At 33.3% G+C, this 21,067-nt stretch overlaps 1 protein-coding gene across 1 annotated transcript; it reads right to left on the bottom strand.

The window, feature by feature from the left end:
* Nucleotides 1–2,104: 2,104 nt before the first annotated feature.
* Nucleotides 2,105–7,316, bottom strand: LOC127787964 (uncharacterized). Its single transcript, XM_052316071.1, has 3 exons — nucleotides 7,022–7,316; nucleotides 2,619–5,692; nucleotides 2,105–2,520 (listed from the first exon to the last, which is right to left on the bottom strand). The coding sequence occupies exons 2-3, from the start codon at nucleotides 5,574–5,576 to the stop codon at nucleotides 2,224–2,226; spliced, it is 3,255 nt and encodes a 1,084-aa protein (XP_052172031.1). The 5' UTR covers nucleotides 5,577–5,692; nucleotides 7,022–7,316; the 3' UTR covers nucleotides 2,105–2,223.
* Between the last annotated feature and the right edge of the window lie 13,751 nt (nucleotides 7,317–21,067).

Raw genomic sequence — 21,067 nt, 5'->3', positions numbered from 1 at the left:
CTTCATATATGAGTATAGATATCAAATTAAATATTTTTTTTATTTTTTACTGTGCCAAGTTACTTTGATGACTCAAGTATAATCTTTTCTTGATTTCTTACAATCCTAAGTTGCTTTGATGGCTCAAGTATGTTCAAATTTAGGATTGTAAGATTTTGTTATTGTGATATGATAAAATTTATTGTTCATTCTTCATATGCGAGCGTAAGTATCAAATTAAATATTTTTTTGATTTCTTACCGTCCTAAGTTGCTTTGATGGTTCAAGTATAATCTTTTCTTGATTTCTTACAATCCTAAGTTGTTTTGATGGCTCAAAGCATGTTCAAATTTAGAATTGTAAGATTTCCTTATTTCGATATGATAAAATTTGTTGTTTATTCTTCATATATGAACATAAATATCAAATTAAATCTTTTTTTGATTTCTTAGGGTCCTAAGTTATTTTGATGGCTCAAATATATTTTTTTCTTGATTTCTTACAATCCTAAGTTGCTTTGATGGCTCAAGTATGTTCAAATTTAGGATTGTAAGATTTCCTTATTTTGATATGATAAAATTTGTTGTTCATTCTTCATATTTGAGTGTAAATATTAAATTAAATATTTTTTTTTTAATTTCTTACGGTCCTAAGTTGAAGTATAATATTTTCTTGACTTCTTACAATCCTAAGCTGATTTGATGGCTCACGCATATTCAAATTTAGGATTGTAAGATTTCTTTATTTCGATATGATAAAATTTGTTGTTCATTCTTCATGTATGAACATAAATACCAAATTAAATCTTGTCTTGATTTCTTATGGTGCTAAGTTACTTTAAGGGTTCAAGTATAATCTTTTCTTAATTTTTTACAATCTTAAATTGCTTTGATGGCTCAAGTAGGTTTAAATTTAAGATTGTAAAATTCCCCTATTTCGATATGATAAAACTTGTTGTTTAAATTAGAGCATAAATATCAAATTAACTCCTTTTTTTATTTTTATTTTTCACAGTTCTAAGTTCCTTCAATGGCTCAAGTATAATTGTTTCTTGATTTTTTTTTATAATCTTAACTTGTTTTAATGAGTCAAGTATGTTCAAGTTTAAAATTGTAAGATTTTTTCATTTCCATATGATAAAATTTCTTATTGATTCTTCATATGTGAAAGTAGATATTAAATTGAATCTTTTCTTGATTTCTTATAATCCTAAGTTGGTTTGATGTCTCAAGTATGTTCAAATTTAGGATTATAAAATTTCTCTATTTCGATTATATATTAAATTTGTGTATTTTTTGTTTCTTTAATCTCTTCTTGACGGTTTATACTTCTTGTTTTGTCTTTGCCATAGCCGGTATCAAAATTGCTTAGAATTTCAAATTGATCTTAACTAGTATTAGATTTACAAAATAAATCCAAATTGGGATAAGACAAGGGATGTGGCTTTACACAAAGAGAAACTTATTATGATCTAAGAAACTGTTTGATATCCTGCAAAACCAAATCTAAATATGTAGCCAGTAAGTTTGTATACAAATTTTTTAATGCTTATCTAACATGTCTAATTTGTGAATTATTGCACATATATAGTTAATTTATTGTGTACCCAAAGCATAATAATTATGAGCTTAAAATTTAAGATCTACAGAGTTCAAAAAAATTATTGAGACCCAAACAGATAGGCTGTTGAGATCAATCCTGACCTAGATGTAGAGTCTTAAAAGATCACTTCCTCCGTAACGTGGCCATATATTTGTAGTAGTTTTCAAATGTAATTTCCTTTTTTAGGCACACGATCCCATATCATTCCTAATGCTTTTAATCAAGCAAAGCACATGGCAGCAACTCATCTTGGCATAATATTGAACGGAAAGCACCAATATACCCTAAGCTCAGCCTTAAACAAATAGTTACGGATGGTACTGAAGCTACACTGTCACTAGACCAACAAGTACCATTGAATTGTACTTTAAACGTGTGAATGAACCACATATTATTCCCCATATACAGGAGCAAGTAACAACTATAGAATAGAGAATTACAAAATTTGAAGAGTTTAGAGTTCTCACCCTGCCGCATACTGATATCATGTCACCCACTAACTTTCGCATTCTACACGTAAAACTTGAGCAACTGAAAGATTATTATTAACAATATGCCCCTCTTTGAGGAGAAGACTCATTGGTTCTTTGCTAGTTTCAAAACAGTGAGATGCTTACAGTAAGATGGATTACTTGCCTGGAACTACACTCTTCCAACTGGAGATGGAGGTAGAGAAGGGACATATCTTATAGGAACTTCCCTGCGGACTTCAGTAGGAGCCTTTATCCCATTATTTCCAGTCAAAGTGGATTCGTTGAGAAGTTTTTCATCGGAGAGGTGATTCTCGTCTGAGAAGTCAAATACCTTCTGACTACTTATGACCGCAACACTAGTTGAGAATGCTTGTAACATGGAAATTGATGCATCGAATTCGACAGAGAATATCCCCTTCTTGAAAGTTGTAAGGCTTAACATTGGCCCTTCATCAGGACCTCCTCCCTGTGCAGAAGGAAAAGTTTTAACCAAGTATGTGGGGAAAAGCAAAATATATCAATGGGCAAAAAGATGGTCCTCAGAGACAAAATTAAAACCAGTACCTCATTGAAAAGATCAAAATGATCTGGTTCAGGGCAAGATGTGGATGGTCTAGACATCTTGCAGCTCTGATCCTCACTGGTGAGAATTCGCAGCTTGCAACCAACGTCCCAACCTCCACAATCGCATGATCCCCCAGCTTTCCATCTTTTGATCAATGGTGAAGGAACTCCTGTACTAGGCAAGCTGTGAACACCACCAGGAAGAATGACTCTGATGCTACTGCACTTCTCACTCTCTTGTTTCCTACAGGAGGTTCTACCTTCCTGTGAGGACTTCATGAACTCTCTCCCTGTTAATTTTTTGCATTTTTTTCCCGGGTCTGAATCATCACTTGAATTCCCACTCGGGGTCTTGACAATGATGGCAGCAAGCTCCCTGTTTGGCACTAATTCTTGGGTTTCCTGACCTGCCTGTCTAATATCAACACCATATAGAACCGACTCTACCTCTGTAAATTGGTCCTTGGAACTCTGTATGGTCAAATCTGGATGATTAGAGCTGAAAACCTTCATCTGGCCTACAGTATCATATCCAAAGTCGTAACTTCTTCCTTTATGCCCTTGATTTATCCAGCTCCCACTCTTCTTTTTAGTTTCTTGGACAGAGTAAAATGTGTAAACCCAGCTAGCATCATCTTTGCTGGATCCTGTTAATTTTCTCAAGGCAACAAGAATATCGCTATTGTTATTAGCAACAAGTTTGAATAAAGGGAGTCCATTCTTAACAGTAAGCTGCAAAAGAGCTTGGGATATTGATGCCTCATGCTTCTTGTCCTGAAGGGATCCAGTACTGCTGATAACTTCAAAAGTTGAATTCAGATTTCTAGTAGATGACTGAATTCCGTCGGCAGAATGGCATGGTTTTGTTCCCCTACCCTTCAAAATAGGGTCTAGCAACCTTCTTAACGGGCTGGACCTCACTCGATTATGAATATTTATTTTGTTTCTGTTTGCAGTGTTGCAAATACCAGGCTCTTCAGAACTCATTGGACCAGAGTAGAAGCTAGCATATGTGTTACTCAACGCTGGAACACTCGAAGTTTCCTTTAAACTTAAACTTCTGCCCATCTTACCAAGGCTAAAGCTAAAGCGACGATTAGGTGATGGATGCCTTCCTTTCTTAGCTGCCACTCCAGTAGCTTCGTCAAATGGCTTTGAAGTCAGAATTGCACCTGCACTTGACTTATTTTGTGTTCCATTTGGGTTGTAGAACAGGTGGGCAGCATCATTAGAGAGCCCCATTCCCTGAGCAGCGGTTAAGTTATTTGAATTGGCCCTGGTCTCTATTCCAGCAGGAACTGGGCAGGAGTGCAGCATCTCAGAATATACTTTTGCAGAGGGAAATTGCTCGGAAGAAAAGTAATCAGATGCTTCAGATCTCACTGGACCACTTTTAAAAATAGTATACTTAGAACTCAACTGTGGTAAGGTTGAGCTTTCCTTGAAACTTGAACTTCTGCTGATCTTACCAAAGCTAAACCTAAACCGACGATTATCTGAGGAACTGCTTCCCTTGACAACAGCAGGTTCAGTTGCTTCATTATCCAATCTCTTGGAAACATCACTTTCTTTTCCTCTTGAAGGCTTCACGGTCAAGGGTTCAAAGCTTGGTGATGAGGAAGGCTTCACGGTTGATGGGTTCTTCTCTATGCATTTACCTTGGGTTGATATGACTAGCCCTTTGTTTGAACAAGGGAATACAGAAGATGAATCATTTGAGACTCCCCTGCTCCAACCATGGATTGAGCTTGATGGTTCCCTGCCAGATAACTCATAAACAGTCTGAAAATCTTGTCTTGAGACCTTCCCTTGAGTCTGTTTAACTTCTTGAAAAAATCCGCCTTCATGAGATCCATTAAGTTGAGGGCGACATGATAAGTGCAGAGTGTCAGAGTATTCTTTCACAGGATGAACTTCCTCAGAAGAAACAGAATCAGATGCTTCAGATCCCACTGAACCACTTTTAAAAATAGCACAGTTGGAACTCAACTGTGGTAAGGTTGAGCTTTCCTCAAAACCAGAACTTCTGCTGATCTTACCCAGGCTAAAGCTAAGCCGGTGGTTATCTGAGGAATTGCTTCCCTTGACAACAGCAGGTTCAGTTGCTTCATTATCCAATCTCTTTGAAGTATCACTTTCTTTTACAGTTGAAGACTTCATGCATAATGGGTTCTTGTCTATGCATTTACCTTGGGCTAATATGGCTGGCTCTTTGTTTGAACATGGGAGTACACAAGATGAATCATTTGGAACTACCCTGTTAGGACCATGGATTGAGCTAGATGGTTTCATGCTAGATTTATAAACAGCCCGAAAATCTTGTCTGACTTTCCCTCTAGCCTGTTTAACATCTTGCGAAAAGCTGCCTTCATGAGATTCTTTAAGTTGAGGACGATAGGATGAGGGTTGCTTCTTTTGAGGAATGAGACTCTGGCTCTGAACATGACTAGAGAGTTTGAGCGATGCATTTGCCTTAAATGAGGAATTTTCACCAGTGGGAGACACATTAGTGTTACCTCCTGGCAGGGGATGCTTTTTGTACTTCCATTCTTCTAGACGCTCCCAATCTAAAACTCCAAAATTCAAAGCCTTCTCCTGGGAATTTTCTCCTTTCTCCATTCTCTGAAGATAGCTAGGTAAATTTGACATGTGCTTAACAAGCTCATCATTGTTACTCTCCTCACTTACTTTCCCAAACTTTTGAGAGATCTTCAAAGATTTAGGCGGGACTTTGAATTCATCACCTGCCATCAACCTGTGATGCCGGTCAGAGTAAGATCGACCATGTGAACTTTCTAATTTTTTCTTTTCTTGACACTTCAGAATTTGACTTCCTTTAAGCGGTAGAATCTCCAGCTTCACAACATTTGAGTTTTCTTCTGGCTTTGAACTTCTTAGGAGTTCTAAAGTGAATGGAACGTTGCCAGCAGATCTTGAGCAATGGTTACTTGACCCCATCTTCAATTCCCCAGCGTATTACATTCCATTTGACATATGAACCTTGTTCGCATTTATGCTAGATGCCAACACATGGTTGATGACAAATTCACAGTCCTTCAGCCTCAAGATACACCCTAACAAAGATCAAATGGATATAGTTATTCTCATGCTTGGAAAAAATTGGAAAGAAAAAAGGAGTGAGTTACCTAAAGTCAAAGAACCAAGGACTTTGACGAACCAAGGAGAATTTCAGAAAAGAGCACAGCTATGCAACAAGGACAACTCCTCATTCCGTCACATGGTTAAAAGAAAAAACAAACTCTACGCCAGCATTATTTAAATATTGCCAATACTTAATAAATTCCTAGAATTTGGAAACTATATAATATGGAGAAAACTGAAGGAACCAGAATGAGTTTTGTAAACCTTCCCCAAATCCATGAAGACAATGGCAAACCTTCTTGAAATTTATTAGAAAAATCATATATAGTATCTGTTAGACGTGGAAGGAGCTATGGTTAAGTGCCTTATTCTCGAGATATACAGCAAATGCCTTAATCCTAACTCCAAACTCATCTCAACAACTAATCTTAAGAAGATGGTTTAGCTACACAAATCACATTCCAAATTTCAAATCTAAAAGTTAGGTTGATATAGATAAAAGGTCTAACATTTTGGTTGTTTACCAGTCACAGTTCCTATGATTGAAACAGAGGGAGAAGATCTATTGCAGGGAAAGCAAAACCTAAGGTAAAGATAACTTGTAGGCTGGTATAGATTGCAGTTGGGAGAAAAGACAGTTGGCAAGTTCCCGTGAGCTCCATCAAACTTCCTTTCAAGGTAAGCCACTTCATAAATTTCTTTCATATCCAATCAGTGATGAAGTTCAGGATATTGCATCAATAAGAGTTCAACAACATAACCATACGAAAAGTTCTTTTCCTTTACGGCTTTCTTGTCCGTATACGATTGAATTATTTCCGAAGGCCAATTTCTACCAGAAAAACTCATCCAAGAATGGGAATGATGTTGTTAAGCTGACACCGTTAATCAATGGAAATACAGAACTTCGAAGCAGGAACAATTTGAAATCAAAAGGCATTGTTAAAATTTGGCGACAATCAAGAAGCATAGATTGTGTAACCACGCATATCAATCACCACATTTTCTTGAAATTTTTTCCAAGGCCGCCTTCTGAGAGCTAAAAGTTGCTATAAGATCAAGAAAATGGCTCCAAATTCAAGTAAATACCTCGAAATTTTTTCCGCCATACACAACAAAAGTTTTGAAAGTAATCTGCAATACCACACAAATTCACATATGGAGTCCACATTGGACCAAAATCTCACAGATCTACACCAATTGGAGATGAAAGCAGACAAATGACCAAGCTATATAGACTTCATTCAAAACAGAGGTTACAAGAAGCAAAAAACTTCAGAGTAAAAGGCTAGAACACGTACTGCAAAGAACCAAGAAATGAAGAGCGAGGAGAGACGACGACGAAAGCGACTCAAATGTCGATAAAGATCCGATCCATTTAACCAATCGGAACGAAGCAAAACCAACGTAGACGGAACGAAAAGAAAGGAATTGAGGGACAAAGAGAATCACAGAACAGAGAAAGTAATCGTTCTGGTAGCCCGCGTAGCGCCGCAGAACGAAGAGCAACTGGACTCTAGAGAGAGAGAGAGAGACAGAAAGAGAGATAGAGAGATAGTGACCGCGAAATCCGATTCACTTCACTGATACACCCGTGTGAGAAAGAGGCGTTTCGTCGTGGATCGGCGGGTCAACAAAGACGTATTTATTTGTCCATTAGCTATCTATTTTATTGAATAAGTGTAAATACTACATTTAGTGTGCTCTTAAATTTTATTTATTTTTTAATATATATTTATTTTATATATTTGGCCGCTGTTAATTAAATAAAACTTTAATAGTAAATAAATAATATTACAAATTTTAAGTAAATTTGATGTAATTATTTATTAAAAAAGACAAAGATAGAGCGGCGATGAGAAGCGGTGGGGGTGGGGCTGGCCGGAGACTAATATTTCTCGATCACGCATTCCGTGGGGCCCAACAGGGACCGCTTTGATTGAGGATGAAGCGTGTGAGTAAGTGACGTTACGTGCGGATATGGGCGCGCGCGAGCTACCCTTGCTCCGCATCTGCCTCCCTCTCTTAGCTCCCTATCTCTACTAGTCTAAAGGCGGCGACTTTTATTGTTTGTCTTTGCCCAGCGGCTTTTCTCGATCCATTATTTTGCCGGGGGGAAAAAGCAAATCTAAGGGCGCCGGTCGGAATTTGGAAATGCTCATTGCACCTTTCATAGTGGTGTGATGTAAATGTGTATAATAATATATTAAGATAAAAGTATGTGACAAAGGGTTATTTTTGAGTGTTTAAATAATATTTTAATTAAAATTTGAAGCTTTTAAAAGTATATATGTCTTGCAATACAATACAATTTTAAAAGGATGTACAATCTAACCGAGTGTGATCTAATTTAGTTGTGAAATATAATTATTTCCTATTTTGGTTAAGCAAACATGTTCTTCATTTTTGTCTCACTGCACTCTTTCATAAAATAAAAACTTTAGCTTGCAAATTAATGCTCAATTTTCATTGTAAGGCATTATTAATTAATGGTAGGTCACATACCTAAACATTAGCCTTATTAATTACATGTTTTTGAAAATTAATGTTGTGCAAAGCGCGCTCTCTGTCTTGAGTTGAAATGACATTGGCAAAATTCAAAATTACAGTCTTTCAAATGTTGAAGACTCCAACTATAAGAAGCTTCTAAGAGTCTTTAAAAATGAGTAAGAACACAAGCATTTACTCACTTATCAACTTTCAAATTTGAGCATTCAAAGTATTCAAACATTATTCCAATTGTATCATTATTGTTCCAACTTTCATTTTTTATCTTTAAAGGCTATAAATCATTTATTATTGTTGTATTTGATTCACCTGCGTATGAAAAAGTTTGACATTATTTTGTGAGAAATTTGACTTATTACAATAGCGTTCTTGTGTTGTGTTTGATTGATTTCTTATCTGTTGTAGCCTGAAAACTATGACAATAAAATTTGTTTAAGGGAAATTGTCGTTCAATGCCCAAGGAATCACCTAGCAAAAGAGCTCTTCTAAAGAGAGGGAACCCTCTCATAGAGAAGGAATCCTTTTGGAGAGAGAAACCCTCTCGGAGAGAGAATATAGAGGAAATGTGTAATACTCCTAAGAGTCCAGAGAATGATAGTATATATCGAGAATAAGTAAGAAAGGAAACAACACCAGCTGGATATTTTTTTGGCTGAATGTAGGCAAAGAACTCTGGAGTTAAGCGTACTTGAGTTGGGGAAGTTTAATCATAGGTAACTCCCTAGGAAGTTCGCGTAAGCCTATCAGGGTGAGTTGTTCTGGTTCTTTCTATCGCTCGATGCAGGATGTTACAAAAGGACTCTTACGAAAGGGATGCCAGTCTTGCAGAAATATGAGTGATCTTCCTAAAGATGTAGCCTTGGTTGCATTGGCTCTCAGAAAGGCTGTAATGCACCTCTCAGAGAGGATGAATCAACTTCCGAAGAGAGTTGCGGCTCTCTCGAAAAGGTGTCCTGATGGACTTGGAGAGGGTAGACACTCTCTCGGAGCTAACGGAGAGGTCCTAGCTTGCCTTCCCGAATGAGATTGCTACCTGAGATGAATGTTAGAAGGCTTGCGAGAAGACTTTCCCCTGAAGATCCTTCGATGAGCAAGTCAGTACACGGAAAGAGAAGCGACTACAGAAAGAAATCAAAGTACTTCGGAAAGGGAAGGTTTAAAGAGTATATGTAGGTTACTAGATGATCAGTCCTTTGCATCGTGTTGTGTCTCACCTTTTATAGAGATCTAGTGGTTGATCAATGGTTCGTCTCTTCGAGAGAACTCTCTTCTTGAAAAGGATTTGCCCGAAGGAACATATCCGAAAATGCCTTTCTGAGAGAGTCTCCCCGAAAAGTCTCTCGGGGTACAACATTATCCGTCTGTCTATCTATATCTATCAACAAAATACATATAAAATCAAACTTCCTAAATCGAAAGTTTAGTAAAAAAATCTTTAAATTTTTATAAAATCCAATTCACCTTCCCTTTTTGTGTTATTTTTCTAGGAAATAGCGTCTAAAATCGTGTACTAATTTTCTATTCCCCTTCCCTCTTAGACTCTTTAAACAAGGCAAGCAATGGGTCAAACTACAGAGTTTTAAATTCACAGTAGTTTTAGATATTGAAAAAATTCAGAATCCTCGAGTGCTTTAAAATTTTCTTGAAATTTGGCCGAGTTGTTTAAATGTATTAGGGGTGTTTGGCCTTGAGGTGATATAAGTTAGGTGAAGTGAGTTCGATTATTAACAAAAAAAAAAAGTATTTGGTAAAAGACTAAAGACTAATTGAGTTAAAATGTTAAATGAAATAAAAGTTATAATTATATATAAACTAATTATATAAAAATATTTGTTAAAACATATTTTCTAAATGTGTATATGGATATCAAGAAAAAAATATTATATATATATATATAAAGATTTCAATACATATATATATAAATATATAAAATTTTAAAAAAATAAAAAAATAGATGGGGAAGATCCACATTTGCAATGGCATAAATGTGGATCTTTTCCCATCTATGATGTTATCGCAAATAAGTTCTTCCAATCTATAATGATTATAATAGATATGAAAAGTGGGAGAGAAAAAAAAAAAAAAAAGAGACAGATTGCAATGGGTTGATGCACGTTCCACTTTGATGGTGGTTAGAAATTTCTCTCCTTTAGTGAGAGAAGAAAGAAAGGATGGAAAAATGGAAAATAGTTTTGGTTAGGATTTTTAAGGGACATAAAAAGATTAAAAATTTGTACTATTTTTCGAAAAATCATATTTTAGATACAATATTAGATAAATGTACCCAAACTCAATGCAATCTCACTATTTTGATGAGCTGCATTTATGTCTTTCAACTCAACAAAAGTGAGTTTGAGAGGTTTGGAAGTTACCAAACACCAAATTGGAGTGTTTGGTGCATACACACCCTATACTCACCACCTAATTTTTGGGTCAAATTGGCTCTAAATGAGATACATTAAATTAAATGCTTTTTATTTTATATTATTAAAGAACAAATTAAGACAAAAACAAAATACTGTTAGTTCTTTAAGGAATGGCCATTTAAGAAGAAGATGAATTGAATGATTAATTTTTTTTTTTTTATCAATTTTTTTAAGAAAAACTCTTGAAGTATGATTTTATAAAAAATACAATTGGTTAAATATGTATAGATGATGATTGAGATTTTGATAGTTTATGCCATAATATATAGCAAGAAATAAATATGATACAAGAGAGACTTATAGTGGTTCGGTATTTTTTCACACATCTAGTTCACTCTCTCAAGATCTAACCATCATTGGGGTTCCACTAAATCCAATTTCACTTAGATTTTTATACTAACTCATATTGAAAACTAGATACATATACAAAGATTTTTAAGGGTTCTAGGTAACCAAACAATCCACAACAAAAAGTTTAATAATACAATATTTGTGCATGCTTAAACACAAATGAATTAACAAATTAAGAAAAATGATATAAGGCAATTAAATAGAAATAAGTACCGAACCTTAGTTCAATGGAGAGAACTATATTTGACTTTGAGAGACTTTTTTCTCTTTTTACCTCGTGGCTCTTAGATGGATTAACAATGAAACTTGAGAGCCTTAGATTATTTGGAAATAATTTGAGAGCTAGGAATTGCTTTAGATGTTTAGGAGAGCAAATTTTTTTTTTTTATTTCAAGCATATCTTATTTATAGGCAAATTTGAATGACTTGCATAACGTTCAGAGTTTTGATCATTAGATTCGGTCAGTCAACTGACATAAAGTTAAAGTTAACTATTACTTGAATTGGAGTTGAATTTCATTGAGTAGAAGTCGATTGCCATCAAGTGAGAGTTGACAATCTAAGAAAGGTTCTCAGCTAGGTCAAATCTACATAACAAGCTCTTGGTTATGTTGACTTTAGCTTTGCCATAATCAATTGGTATATTAGGAGTTGATTGTCCATGGCTGAAAGTCGACTCTTAGTTCAAATTTTATGAAAACTTAAATATATATATCCTTAATTTGCTAGAAAATAATTTTATATAAAATATTAATTTTGATAATAAAGATACTATAGAAAATTATTTTATAAATTTAACAAAAATAATTAAGAACAACAATTAATACATTATTCAAAAAATCGTTTTCGTTAATCATCAAAACTTGAATAAAGATTGACTAGAGTAAGTTGGCTTAACAAATACATGAATAGAAAGTGATGATAACTATGTTATTTAATTCCTTGAACTTTTGTTTATTTTTTATTGTTAATACTTCATTTTATTTTGATTAAGTATTAAATACTTTGTCTCTCTTTTTTCTTTTTCCACTACTTGATTATAGCAATTATCGAAATCTAATAATGGATTCCAATCAATTGCTCTCAAAAACCTGGCAAGAAATTTTAGATTTTTTTTGTGATAACCGATGGGTTCTTTGTGACCAATGACTTCTTTTTTATTTTTTTATTTTAATTTCTATTTTGAATTTAATTTAATTTACTTTTTATTTAAGTTAATTTTTAATTTAAATAGTGTCGCTTATAATTAAAGGGGTGTCTTGGCAAGTTTAAAAAAGTGCAAGGAGCTATTCGACAAAAAAACAAACTTTAAAAGGTCTTTTAGTCCAATGACTAAAGTTAAAAGGGATGTATACTCAATTTATTTTATTTTTTATTTTGAATATTTAAAATAAATTTATTTATCAAATGATTTTGTATTTTTTTAAGTTTTAGTAGTAATTTAAAATCTGAAACATCTATATGCTGGGAAAAAATATGGTTAAATATAAAGTAAATTTTAAAAATAATTATTTTTAATTTTTTATATAAATTGATTAGATAATAAATATATATACAAATGGAAATGAAAAATTAAGTATCAAGACAATGATTTTTTTTTATTCTTTTATCATAATAACATAGATAAATAAATAAATTTTAAATTACCAATTTACCATACCCTGTTATGGCAGAACCAACCCTAGACCTAGAGGCTAAAACAATAATCGTCTTTATTTGAACCAACAGGTAACTCTAGGGATGAGGCTATGGACTATAATTTTGGATTGACTTATTAATTGGCCGACACATAAGATTTATTTTGTGAAATAGCCCTATATTCTTTGCTTGCTTTGAACTAGGGTACATTATTATATTAAATATTCTGGTACAGTACAGAGAATTTAAAGAAACCGATGAATATATAGGAGTGGCACCACCGTCACCATGAAGCTTCTATTAATATATTTAATACAGACTGGTGGCGGTGGGGTAGCTTTCTTTGATGGTTTAATGATTGTTGGGATGGTTTTTTTTTTTTATTAACCATAATTATACCATTTAAAACTTAATACATAATTATGAGACTCAAAATTTTTTTGGGGTACGTCATCCTTAACAGATACTATCTATTATTAAGTTATAATTTAGATTCATTTTGGGATGACTTGATACTTTAGTTGTAAAATTATCTAAAAATATCATTTTCTGTATTTGAGATTACAAATTTAATTCTCGGCCCCTTTGATACTTGATTGATATCGAATTTTAACACTTACAAGTTCCGATGGCCAAACATTGTTTTAATAGGATATGGGATTAATCAAAATTATCTTGAATAAAATATGATATCTTTTAATTTTATAAACATTGTATTATTGAATCAACTTCTTGATGAAAAACTTGCAAGAGGTGAAAGTATTAACTTATACTTAGAAGATAATCAATTTTTCTTTTTTTTTTTTTTTGTCACGAGTCTCTATTAATAAATAATAAGGAGATGACAAATGTCTTTTTATTCAATTTAAATTTAAAATATAAATTAAAAAAAAATCTAATTTTAGAATTATCGTCCAAAATAACCCAATCTTTATTAGCACAACCGAGATAAACAACCTCGAATACCTTGGAGATAACTCCAAAAATCCAAATTCACATCGTGAGCCTAAGATATTTGAGCCTAGGAACCTTAGAGATTTAATTTCAAATATCATGATCTATTTCACCTCTAAAAAATTTAACTTCTATTGACTAAATTATACACTATCTCTATCCTGTTTGACAGATTTGCTAGCAATCTATTCAATCCAACAATTTTTTTTTTGTCATAATTGACCCTTGAAATCTTAGAGATAATTTTAAGTATCTCGACTCAGTTTATTTTATTGTTTTAAAAATCGGACCGGATCGGCCGGCCGGACCGATTTAACTGGGAACCGGTGGCCTATCTGGTCCGATTTGATATAAAAAGTCAAATCTCCTTTAAGTCGGTCAAAATCCGGTCGGACCGGTGAATCGGGAACTGGGTTGACCTCGATTTTTTTCACCCTCTCACTTATTTTTAAATTTTTAATTCTTAATTAATTCTTTAATAACATATATAACAATTATATATAAAATATTAATTATATATTAGTTAATAATAGCATTTCTCATAGTAATATATAGAATATTAGTATTTTAAATATATATTAAAATATATATTTAATATATATATTATTTAATTATAAAATATATATATGATATCATCTGGTCGGACTACTCCAGTCTAGCTGGTCAGACTAACTGACCCATGATCCAATTAATAGGCCGATTCGCTTTCCAATCCAATTTTTAAAACATTAATTTACTTATATAAAGAATAAAACTCTTATAAGTACACCAATAAACTTTTATTACACATTACATATTTATTAATTTGACATTTGAAAGAAAGAACTAGTCCTGCCTTTTTCTTATAGGTACTTGTACCAAAAGCAAACTATGATAATCGACCCCACCAGCCATCATTATTTCCTATTCTTTGTATTAAAAAAAAAAACCCCAATAGTAATGGGTTTGAGGTCCCATGGCATGAACCGAAGTAATGGCTTAAAGCGAAGTCGTGCACATTATACTTGTGGAGCCCTTTTTGAGCATGGTTGCCACTCATGACCAAAGGAAGGCTATTATAGAATTGAAATAATTAATTGACAATTGAACCAATTTAATCTCTTTGTTTTAGTGTTCATTAGATTCCATCCTCTATGATTTTGGCCTTTGAACTAAACCAAATTAAATAAAAACTTGGTTTAACATTGAACTAGATCCCATGTTATCTATAGTTTTATATAGAATTTATAAATTTAGTTAATTTTTCGTGTCCAATTAAGTGCGGGCCTTACCTAGAAAAGGAATTTCATAATTATTGCAAAGTAGCTTGGGGACATCTTTCATCTTGGGATGATTGTCCTTGTATGGTCCCTGTCGCTCGTAATCTCGATTTCGATAGAGGAGTTAAATTGCAGATGTGAGACTTTACCTTAATACGCAAAGCGAGAATCAAACTCACGACTCATTGGTGTGAATTTGACATATCGTTTGCCTAGTCTTTCGACCTATGCCCCGGGAGCGAATCTTTCATCTTTCATTATTTTTTTGTTTTTCATTTATATTTTATTGATGTGCCATACATTAGGGGCCTAAGAGAACCAAACCTATTACAAATTTAATAGACAAAGAGGCTATACAAAACCCCAAAAAAATCCAAGAAAAAGCCCAATACAGGCTCGAGAGATTTCCTAGACAGATTTTATCCACCAAAAACCTTCAACCAAACTTACCTTCTAAGGCAAAACAGGAAGACTCTACCAATGACTTTAGGTTTCCCAAAGACTTGAAGGTCTCCTGAAGTCCCTTAAAATCATACACTCACAGGAATGTGTCAATTTACCTGCAAAACTAATGTAGTGAAAATTGGAATAGACGATTTCGAGAAATGTTGATATTCTTTTATCCGTCAACTTTAACATTTATAAATAAAGGTTGACCGCTCATTCTCTAAGTAGGTAAAAAGCACTGCACAAGAACTCTTACATAATCTATACGAATACTTTTTTATATTTTAGTTGAAACTGATTTAAATATTAAAAGATTTGTGTTGGAGATATCCCATATCTTTAATTATTTTCTGTGTTACAATCTTTAAGAACCTATAATCTTTCAAAAAAGATGAAAATAATGTTTTAACAAATAAATTTATTATTATATCAAGATAACAATAATATTTTTTTAATTTCGAGGGGTTGTATTCCATTCTCCATTACAAGCAAAACATTGTGGGGGATCCCCATCCTTTATTAAAGATGAAGGAATATCTCTTAACGTATTGGAAAGAAAAAGAATTTAATGATTGAAAATAAAAAAGGGCCTATTTTAGATGTTTCATTTCAGTGTTAACTTTTATGTGTTTATTTTTATATTTTAAAGTGTTAACAATCACTTCTTGTTTTTGTAAGTACTTAAAACTAATAAAATCAAATAGGGCCCTTACATTACATTATCATCCTTTTTGTTTATAAAGCTCGTAATTATATAGCAAATATTATTAATGAGTTAGGCTGTACCTATGTTGAAGGGTACTACTTTTTGATGTCATTTATAAGACAAAATTTTTGACTTTGGGAGACACAATATTGCTTTCTATCAAGAAATGGGCCAATCGCCACGATGGGCTTAATCAGGCCCAACCTCTCAATCAAACCCAGTTCCAACAGGTTTGGCCCACCCACTTATATTATCAAAGCTAGGAGTCCGGTTTAACTAGAGGCATCTAGACTGCCTAGATTTCGCATAATAGTTTAGTTGCGCCACTGCCACCAACTGTGGAGGGGCAAAATGTCATTCCAACACAAAATGCGACATCACTGAAGTTTACATTTGGAAAATTATTATTCCTTTTTAATTTTTTTCTCAAATTAGACGAGAACAAGAGAGAGAAAACAGAAGCATGGCAAAATTATCAAAATGTCTCTTTTAAGAAGTCAATATATCCTACGTTCAAGCTAATAAGGAGATGACACGTGTCATTTCCTTCGAATCCAGATCTAAAATAATTTAGATAAAAGGTTATATGGATATGGTGGTATAACATAACACAAACACAAGACACAAAAATATATATATATAACTAGAACAAGATGATATAGTTAAATAATTAAAATAGTTCAATGGAATTCATTATTAAATCTGTACAATTATATAAAATACAAATTGTTTATCAAATTTCAAACGTCATAAAAAATTGTGAAATCATTATGCGTAAAGGGGTGTAGGGAATTAACAAATGATAATAAAGAAAGGGATGAAGAAGATATAGAAGATGATGAGTTGCACAGGACTCCTTGGTTTGGGTTGGTTGGTGACGATGAGTCGTAGGAGAGTGTGGGTCGTTAATGATGACTCACAAAGAAAAGGAAAGAAGAAAAAGAAAATAGACGAAGAATGAAAGAAGATGAAGAATAAAAAAAGATGACTAATGGTGACGAGTCACAAAGGTAAAGAGGGCAAGGGGGTGTACGGCTAGGGTTTAGCTTTTGTTGAGTTTTTGGTTTCCTTACTATATATATAACATATATATATATATGCAAGACACGTTTGTATTTTTATTTTGAATTTTTTTTTATTAGAATGGAATGTCAGACATGACTAGAGTCATGTAACTATCATGTCCATGTCCGACATAACATAAACATTGCATTCGACTATAAGACATCGTGTTTATACTACATTGCCTAGACATAATTTCTAGATTCCAATCCAGAAGAACTTGGGTAAGTTCTAATAGGTCTATCCCCATTTGAATTCAAATCATAGATTTTACCATTTGATGTTAGCTAATCCTAGGAATTTTGGAAAAGAACTCCATCTTGAGACTAATTCCAAATATCTCACTTTCTTTAATCTATATAAATAAAGGAATTTCACGGATAAAAATATTTGACTACAAACTCATCATTTATCTTTTTAAATTTTATTACTGATTTAAATATCAAAGAACATATCGAGAGATTTAGTCCTGTCTCATTTTTTCATGTGAAATTCTCAATGAGTCAATTCTAAAATATAAATCATGAGGTCTGAATATTGAGACATCATGTGATGATGGATCAGACCTTCCATCATCAATTATCATTTTCAAAACACAAGGGTCCTTGTTTTTACGGCCAAGGTAAACTCCTATTGTATTTTTACCTATTTATTATTCATTATATAAGTAAATTACAATGGACACCTTTGAAGTTTAATAAAAATAATGAAGACTTCTTGAGATTATTACCCCTACACGGTTCCTTGTTGCTCATACCACTGATTTCAACAAAAGAGATAAATTATATGTAGAGATTTTGCATCGAACTCACAATCTACTGGTGCAAATTCTAACTTATTGTGATCCAACTATTTGACCTGTACTCTAGAGACAAAATAACGAAGACTTTTTTAACTTTAAAAGCTCGTAACACAATTAAATTTTTAAAAGTGTCTAAAATACCATAAAGTTGTATTTTTAATTTTTAAATTATATATGTATTTAAAATCAGGTTAATTACACCAATAATAACCCAACTTTGTATTCTATTACTATTTTATCACTGAACTTTGAAATGTTATCTATTAGTCACTGATATTTCAAAACGGTTACTGCTTAGTCATTGAACTTTGAAATGTTACCTGTTAGTCACTGATATTTCAAAACTATTACTTTTTAGTTACTGAATTTTAAAATGTTACATATTAGTCACTGATATTTCAAAATTGTTACTCTGAACTTTAAAATATTACCTGTTAGTTACTAATATTTCAAAACTGTTCCTTATTCATCACTCGTGAACTTAAAGTTCAGTGACTATCGAGTGATGGGTGAAAAACGATTTTGAAATATCAATGACTAGCAGGTAATATTTTAAAGTTCAATGACTAAGTAGTAACAATTTTGAAATATCAGTGACTAATAGGTAACATTTTTAACTTCAGTGACTAAATAGTAACAATTTTAAAATATCAGTGACTAACAGGTAACATTTCAAAGTTCAGTGATTAAGCAATAACCGTTTTGAAATATCAGTAATTAACAGGTACCATTTTAAAGTTTAGTGACCAAACAGTAATAGAATACAAAGTTGAGTTATTATTGGTGTAATTAACTCATTCAAAATCTCATATTATACGTACTTCTTGCAAGATTTAAAATTTTTTAATTTATCTTCTTGTAACTAAAAATTTTATTTAAAAAAAAAAATTTTATAGCCATCTTCTACGCTACAGGCCTCACTGAAAACCTAGGGCATCCCCACCATTACCTATAATAATAATGACGAGGAAACCGCCCCATTCTAAACTACACCTGAAGCTATCGCCGCCACGCCGCATATGTCGCTCTGTTGCCGCCGCCGTCGACGGCCACCGCATTCCTTATATATATATACATATACATATATACACGCTCGAATCCCATTTCGGTCGCAGCAATCAATATTAATTCAATAATATATATATATATATATATCACGCCAATCAAAGGAATAAAGAAAGCTCAGGGTTTTTCTTGAAAGAAGCGAGAATCTCGCCCACGCAACCCACCTGTACTTCCAGTCAAATAATAGAGCGGCGTGTGGTCTCTCTCTCTCTCATGAACAGCGAAGATCCCTAGCAAGCTTCCACGGATCTCACCATTTTTTTTTTTAAATAAAATGTTCACAGTAAATAAATATACTTTTGTAATTGTAATCCATTCTGTATTAAATTAAAAAGCTCATTTCATTTTTAATCATAAGTATGAAATGTGTCATAGCCTCGTAGCTCTACTGATCAGCAATCTTCTGTTATTTTAATGATATTGTTACATAAACAATTTATAAAGTATGATTCCTATCTTAGAATTGTGAATGTTTCCTTTCCAATTCTCTCTTTGATCTTCTCTTTTTTGTTTCTTATTATCTCCTCCTTCTGCACGTGTGTGGTATCAGAGCTCCATTTATGAGAACTATGGCTTGTGATCGATCCCAGTTCATTCTTCCAGTTCAATGTCAGCAGATGTTAATACCACAAGGCTTGATTCATTGCATTGTACAGTGCAGTAGATTTCTGTTCGCCTTGCAAGGGTCACTACTTTTCATGCAATTAAACTTGAATTCCAGAGTTATTTACATTTAGAGATGGCAAACGGCCCGGCCCGGCCCGGCTCGCCACCAAGTGGCTCGCGGGCTGGGCCAAATCGGCCTGCTTAAAAACGGGCCAGCAGATTGCTGGCCCTAGCCCGGCCCGCCACGGGCCCACGGGCCAAACAGGCCCGCCCAATTTTTTTTTTTTGATACCATATTTGGCCATTTAGCCCACTTTGAAGAAAAACAACTTGCTCAAAAAGTCATTTTTGGAGGCTAAATTACAAATATGAAAAAAAAAATAATTAAAAATTATGCCTCTAATCTTCATCCTCTTCATCAACAACAACATTTGAGTCTTGTTTAGAAAGTCTTATATCATCAATGCTTGACTCCTCTTCCTCATCATCATCTATAATAAAAAATTACATATGTTAATTATTTATCATATAAGAGAAATGTTTAATATTATGTTAAATCCTAGATATTAGAAAGTTTTAAAAAAATTACCTCCAAAACCATGTAACCAACTCCGTGTGCACAAGAGAGCTTGAACTGTTTCATCATGCAAACGACTTCTATACTTGTTCAAAATACGAGATCCAATGCTAAAAGCGGACTTCAATGCTACGGTTGTTATCGGAATACTCAATATATCACAAGCCATCTTTGCAATAATTTTCCCTCTATTAGCTCGCTCTCTCCAATATGCCAAGACATCAAATGCTCCTGATATTGGAATCCTTGGCTCTTCCAAATAAAGATCAAGTTGGGATTTTCTGGCATCGTTAGAAACTTGGCAATCAAATGCTTCAAAATCCTATCAAATAATCAAAAAAATAGTCAACCAAATATTTATATCAATTATATATGAACAAGTGTTTTAAAAAAATATAGACTTACATCATATATATTTTTTGACTTCTTTGTTTGTTCACCTCCAATGGAAATTTGTGATCCACTAACATTTGAGAAAGGCATTGAACTTGAACTTGATAAACCATTGTTAACATATTCACCATAAAGCCTATACAAAGCCGTTTTCACCCTTTCCAACTTCTCTTCATAGTTATAAGGATTGAGTTTTGAATAAGTGTACCTCAAAAAATTAAACTTCTTGGTTGGATCAAGAATCGCCCCAAATGCAAGAACCACTCTATAATCACTCTAATACTTATCAAATTTTTCTTTTATCCTTGCACTCATACTTGCAATCAACTCATCATCATTTTCCAAGTTGGATGTCAAGAGACACTCTATCCTCCAAATTTCCCCAAAATACAAATTAGATGTAGGGTAAGAGGATCCAGAAATCAAATTAGTGATAGTATAAAATGGCTTCAAGAATTCACAAATTATCTCCCCTCTTGTCCACTCATCACTTGATGGACACCACCAATAATTTTTATCACATAAGCTTAAGCTATGAAATGCATGACGATAC

The sequence above is a fragment of the Diospyros lotus genome, chromosome 13 (assembly GCF_014633365.1).
Source record: "Diospyros lotus cultivar Yz01 chromosome 13, ASM1463336v1, whole genome shotgun sequence".
Taxonomy (NCBI): Eukaryota; Viridiplantae; Streptophyta; class Magnoliopsida; order Ericales; family Ebenaceae; genus Diospyros; species Diospyros lotus.
The sequence above is the reverse complement of the archived record's forward strand: the minus strand, read 5'-3'. Positions and strand labels throughout refer to the sequence as shown.

Excerpts from the sequence above, each read along its gene's own strand:
- LOC127787964 (XM_052316071.1), bottom strand. The coding sequence starts at position 5,576 with ATGGGGTCAAGTAACCATTGCTCAAGATCTGCTGGCAACGTTCCATTC. Across the intron at positions 2,521-2,618 it reads ATTTTGATCTTTTCAATGAG|GGAGGAGGTCCTGATGAAGG; the intron begins GTACTGGTTTTA and ends CCTTCTGCACAG.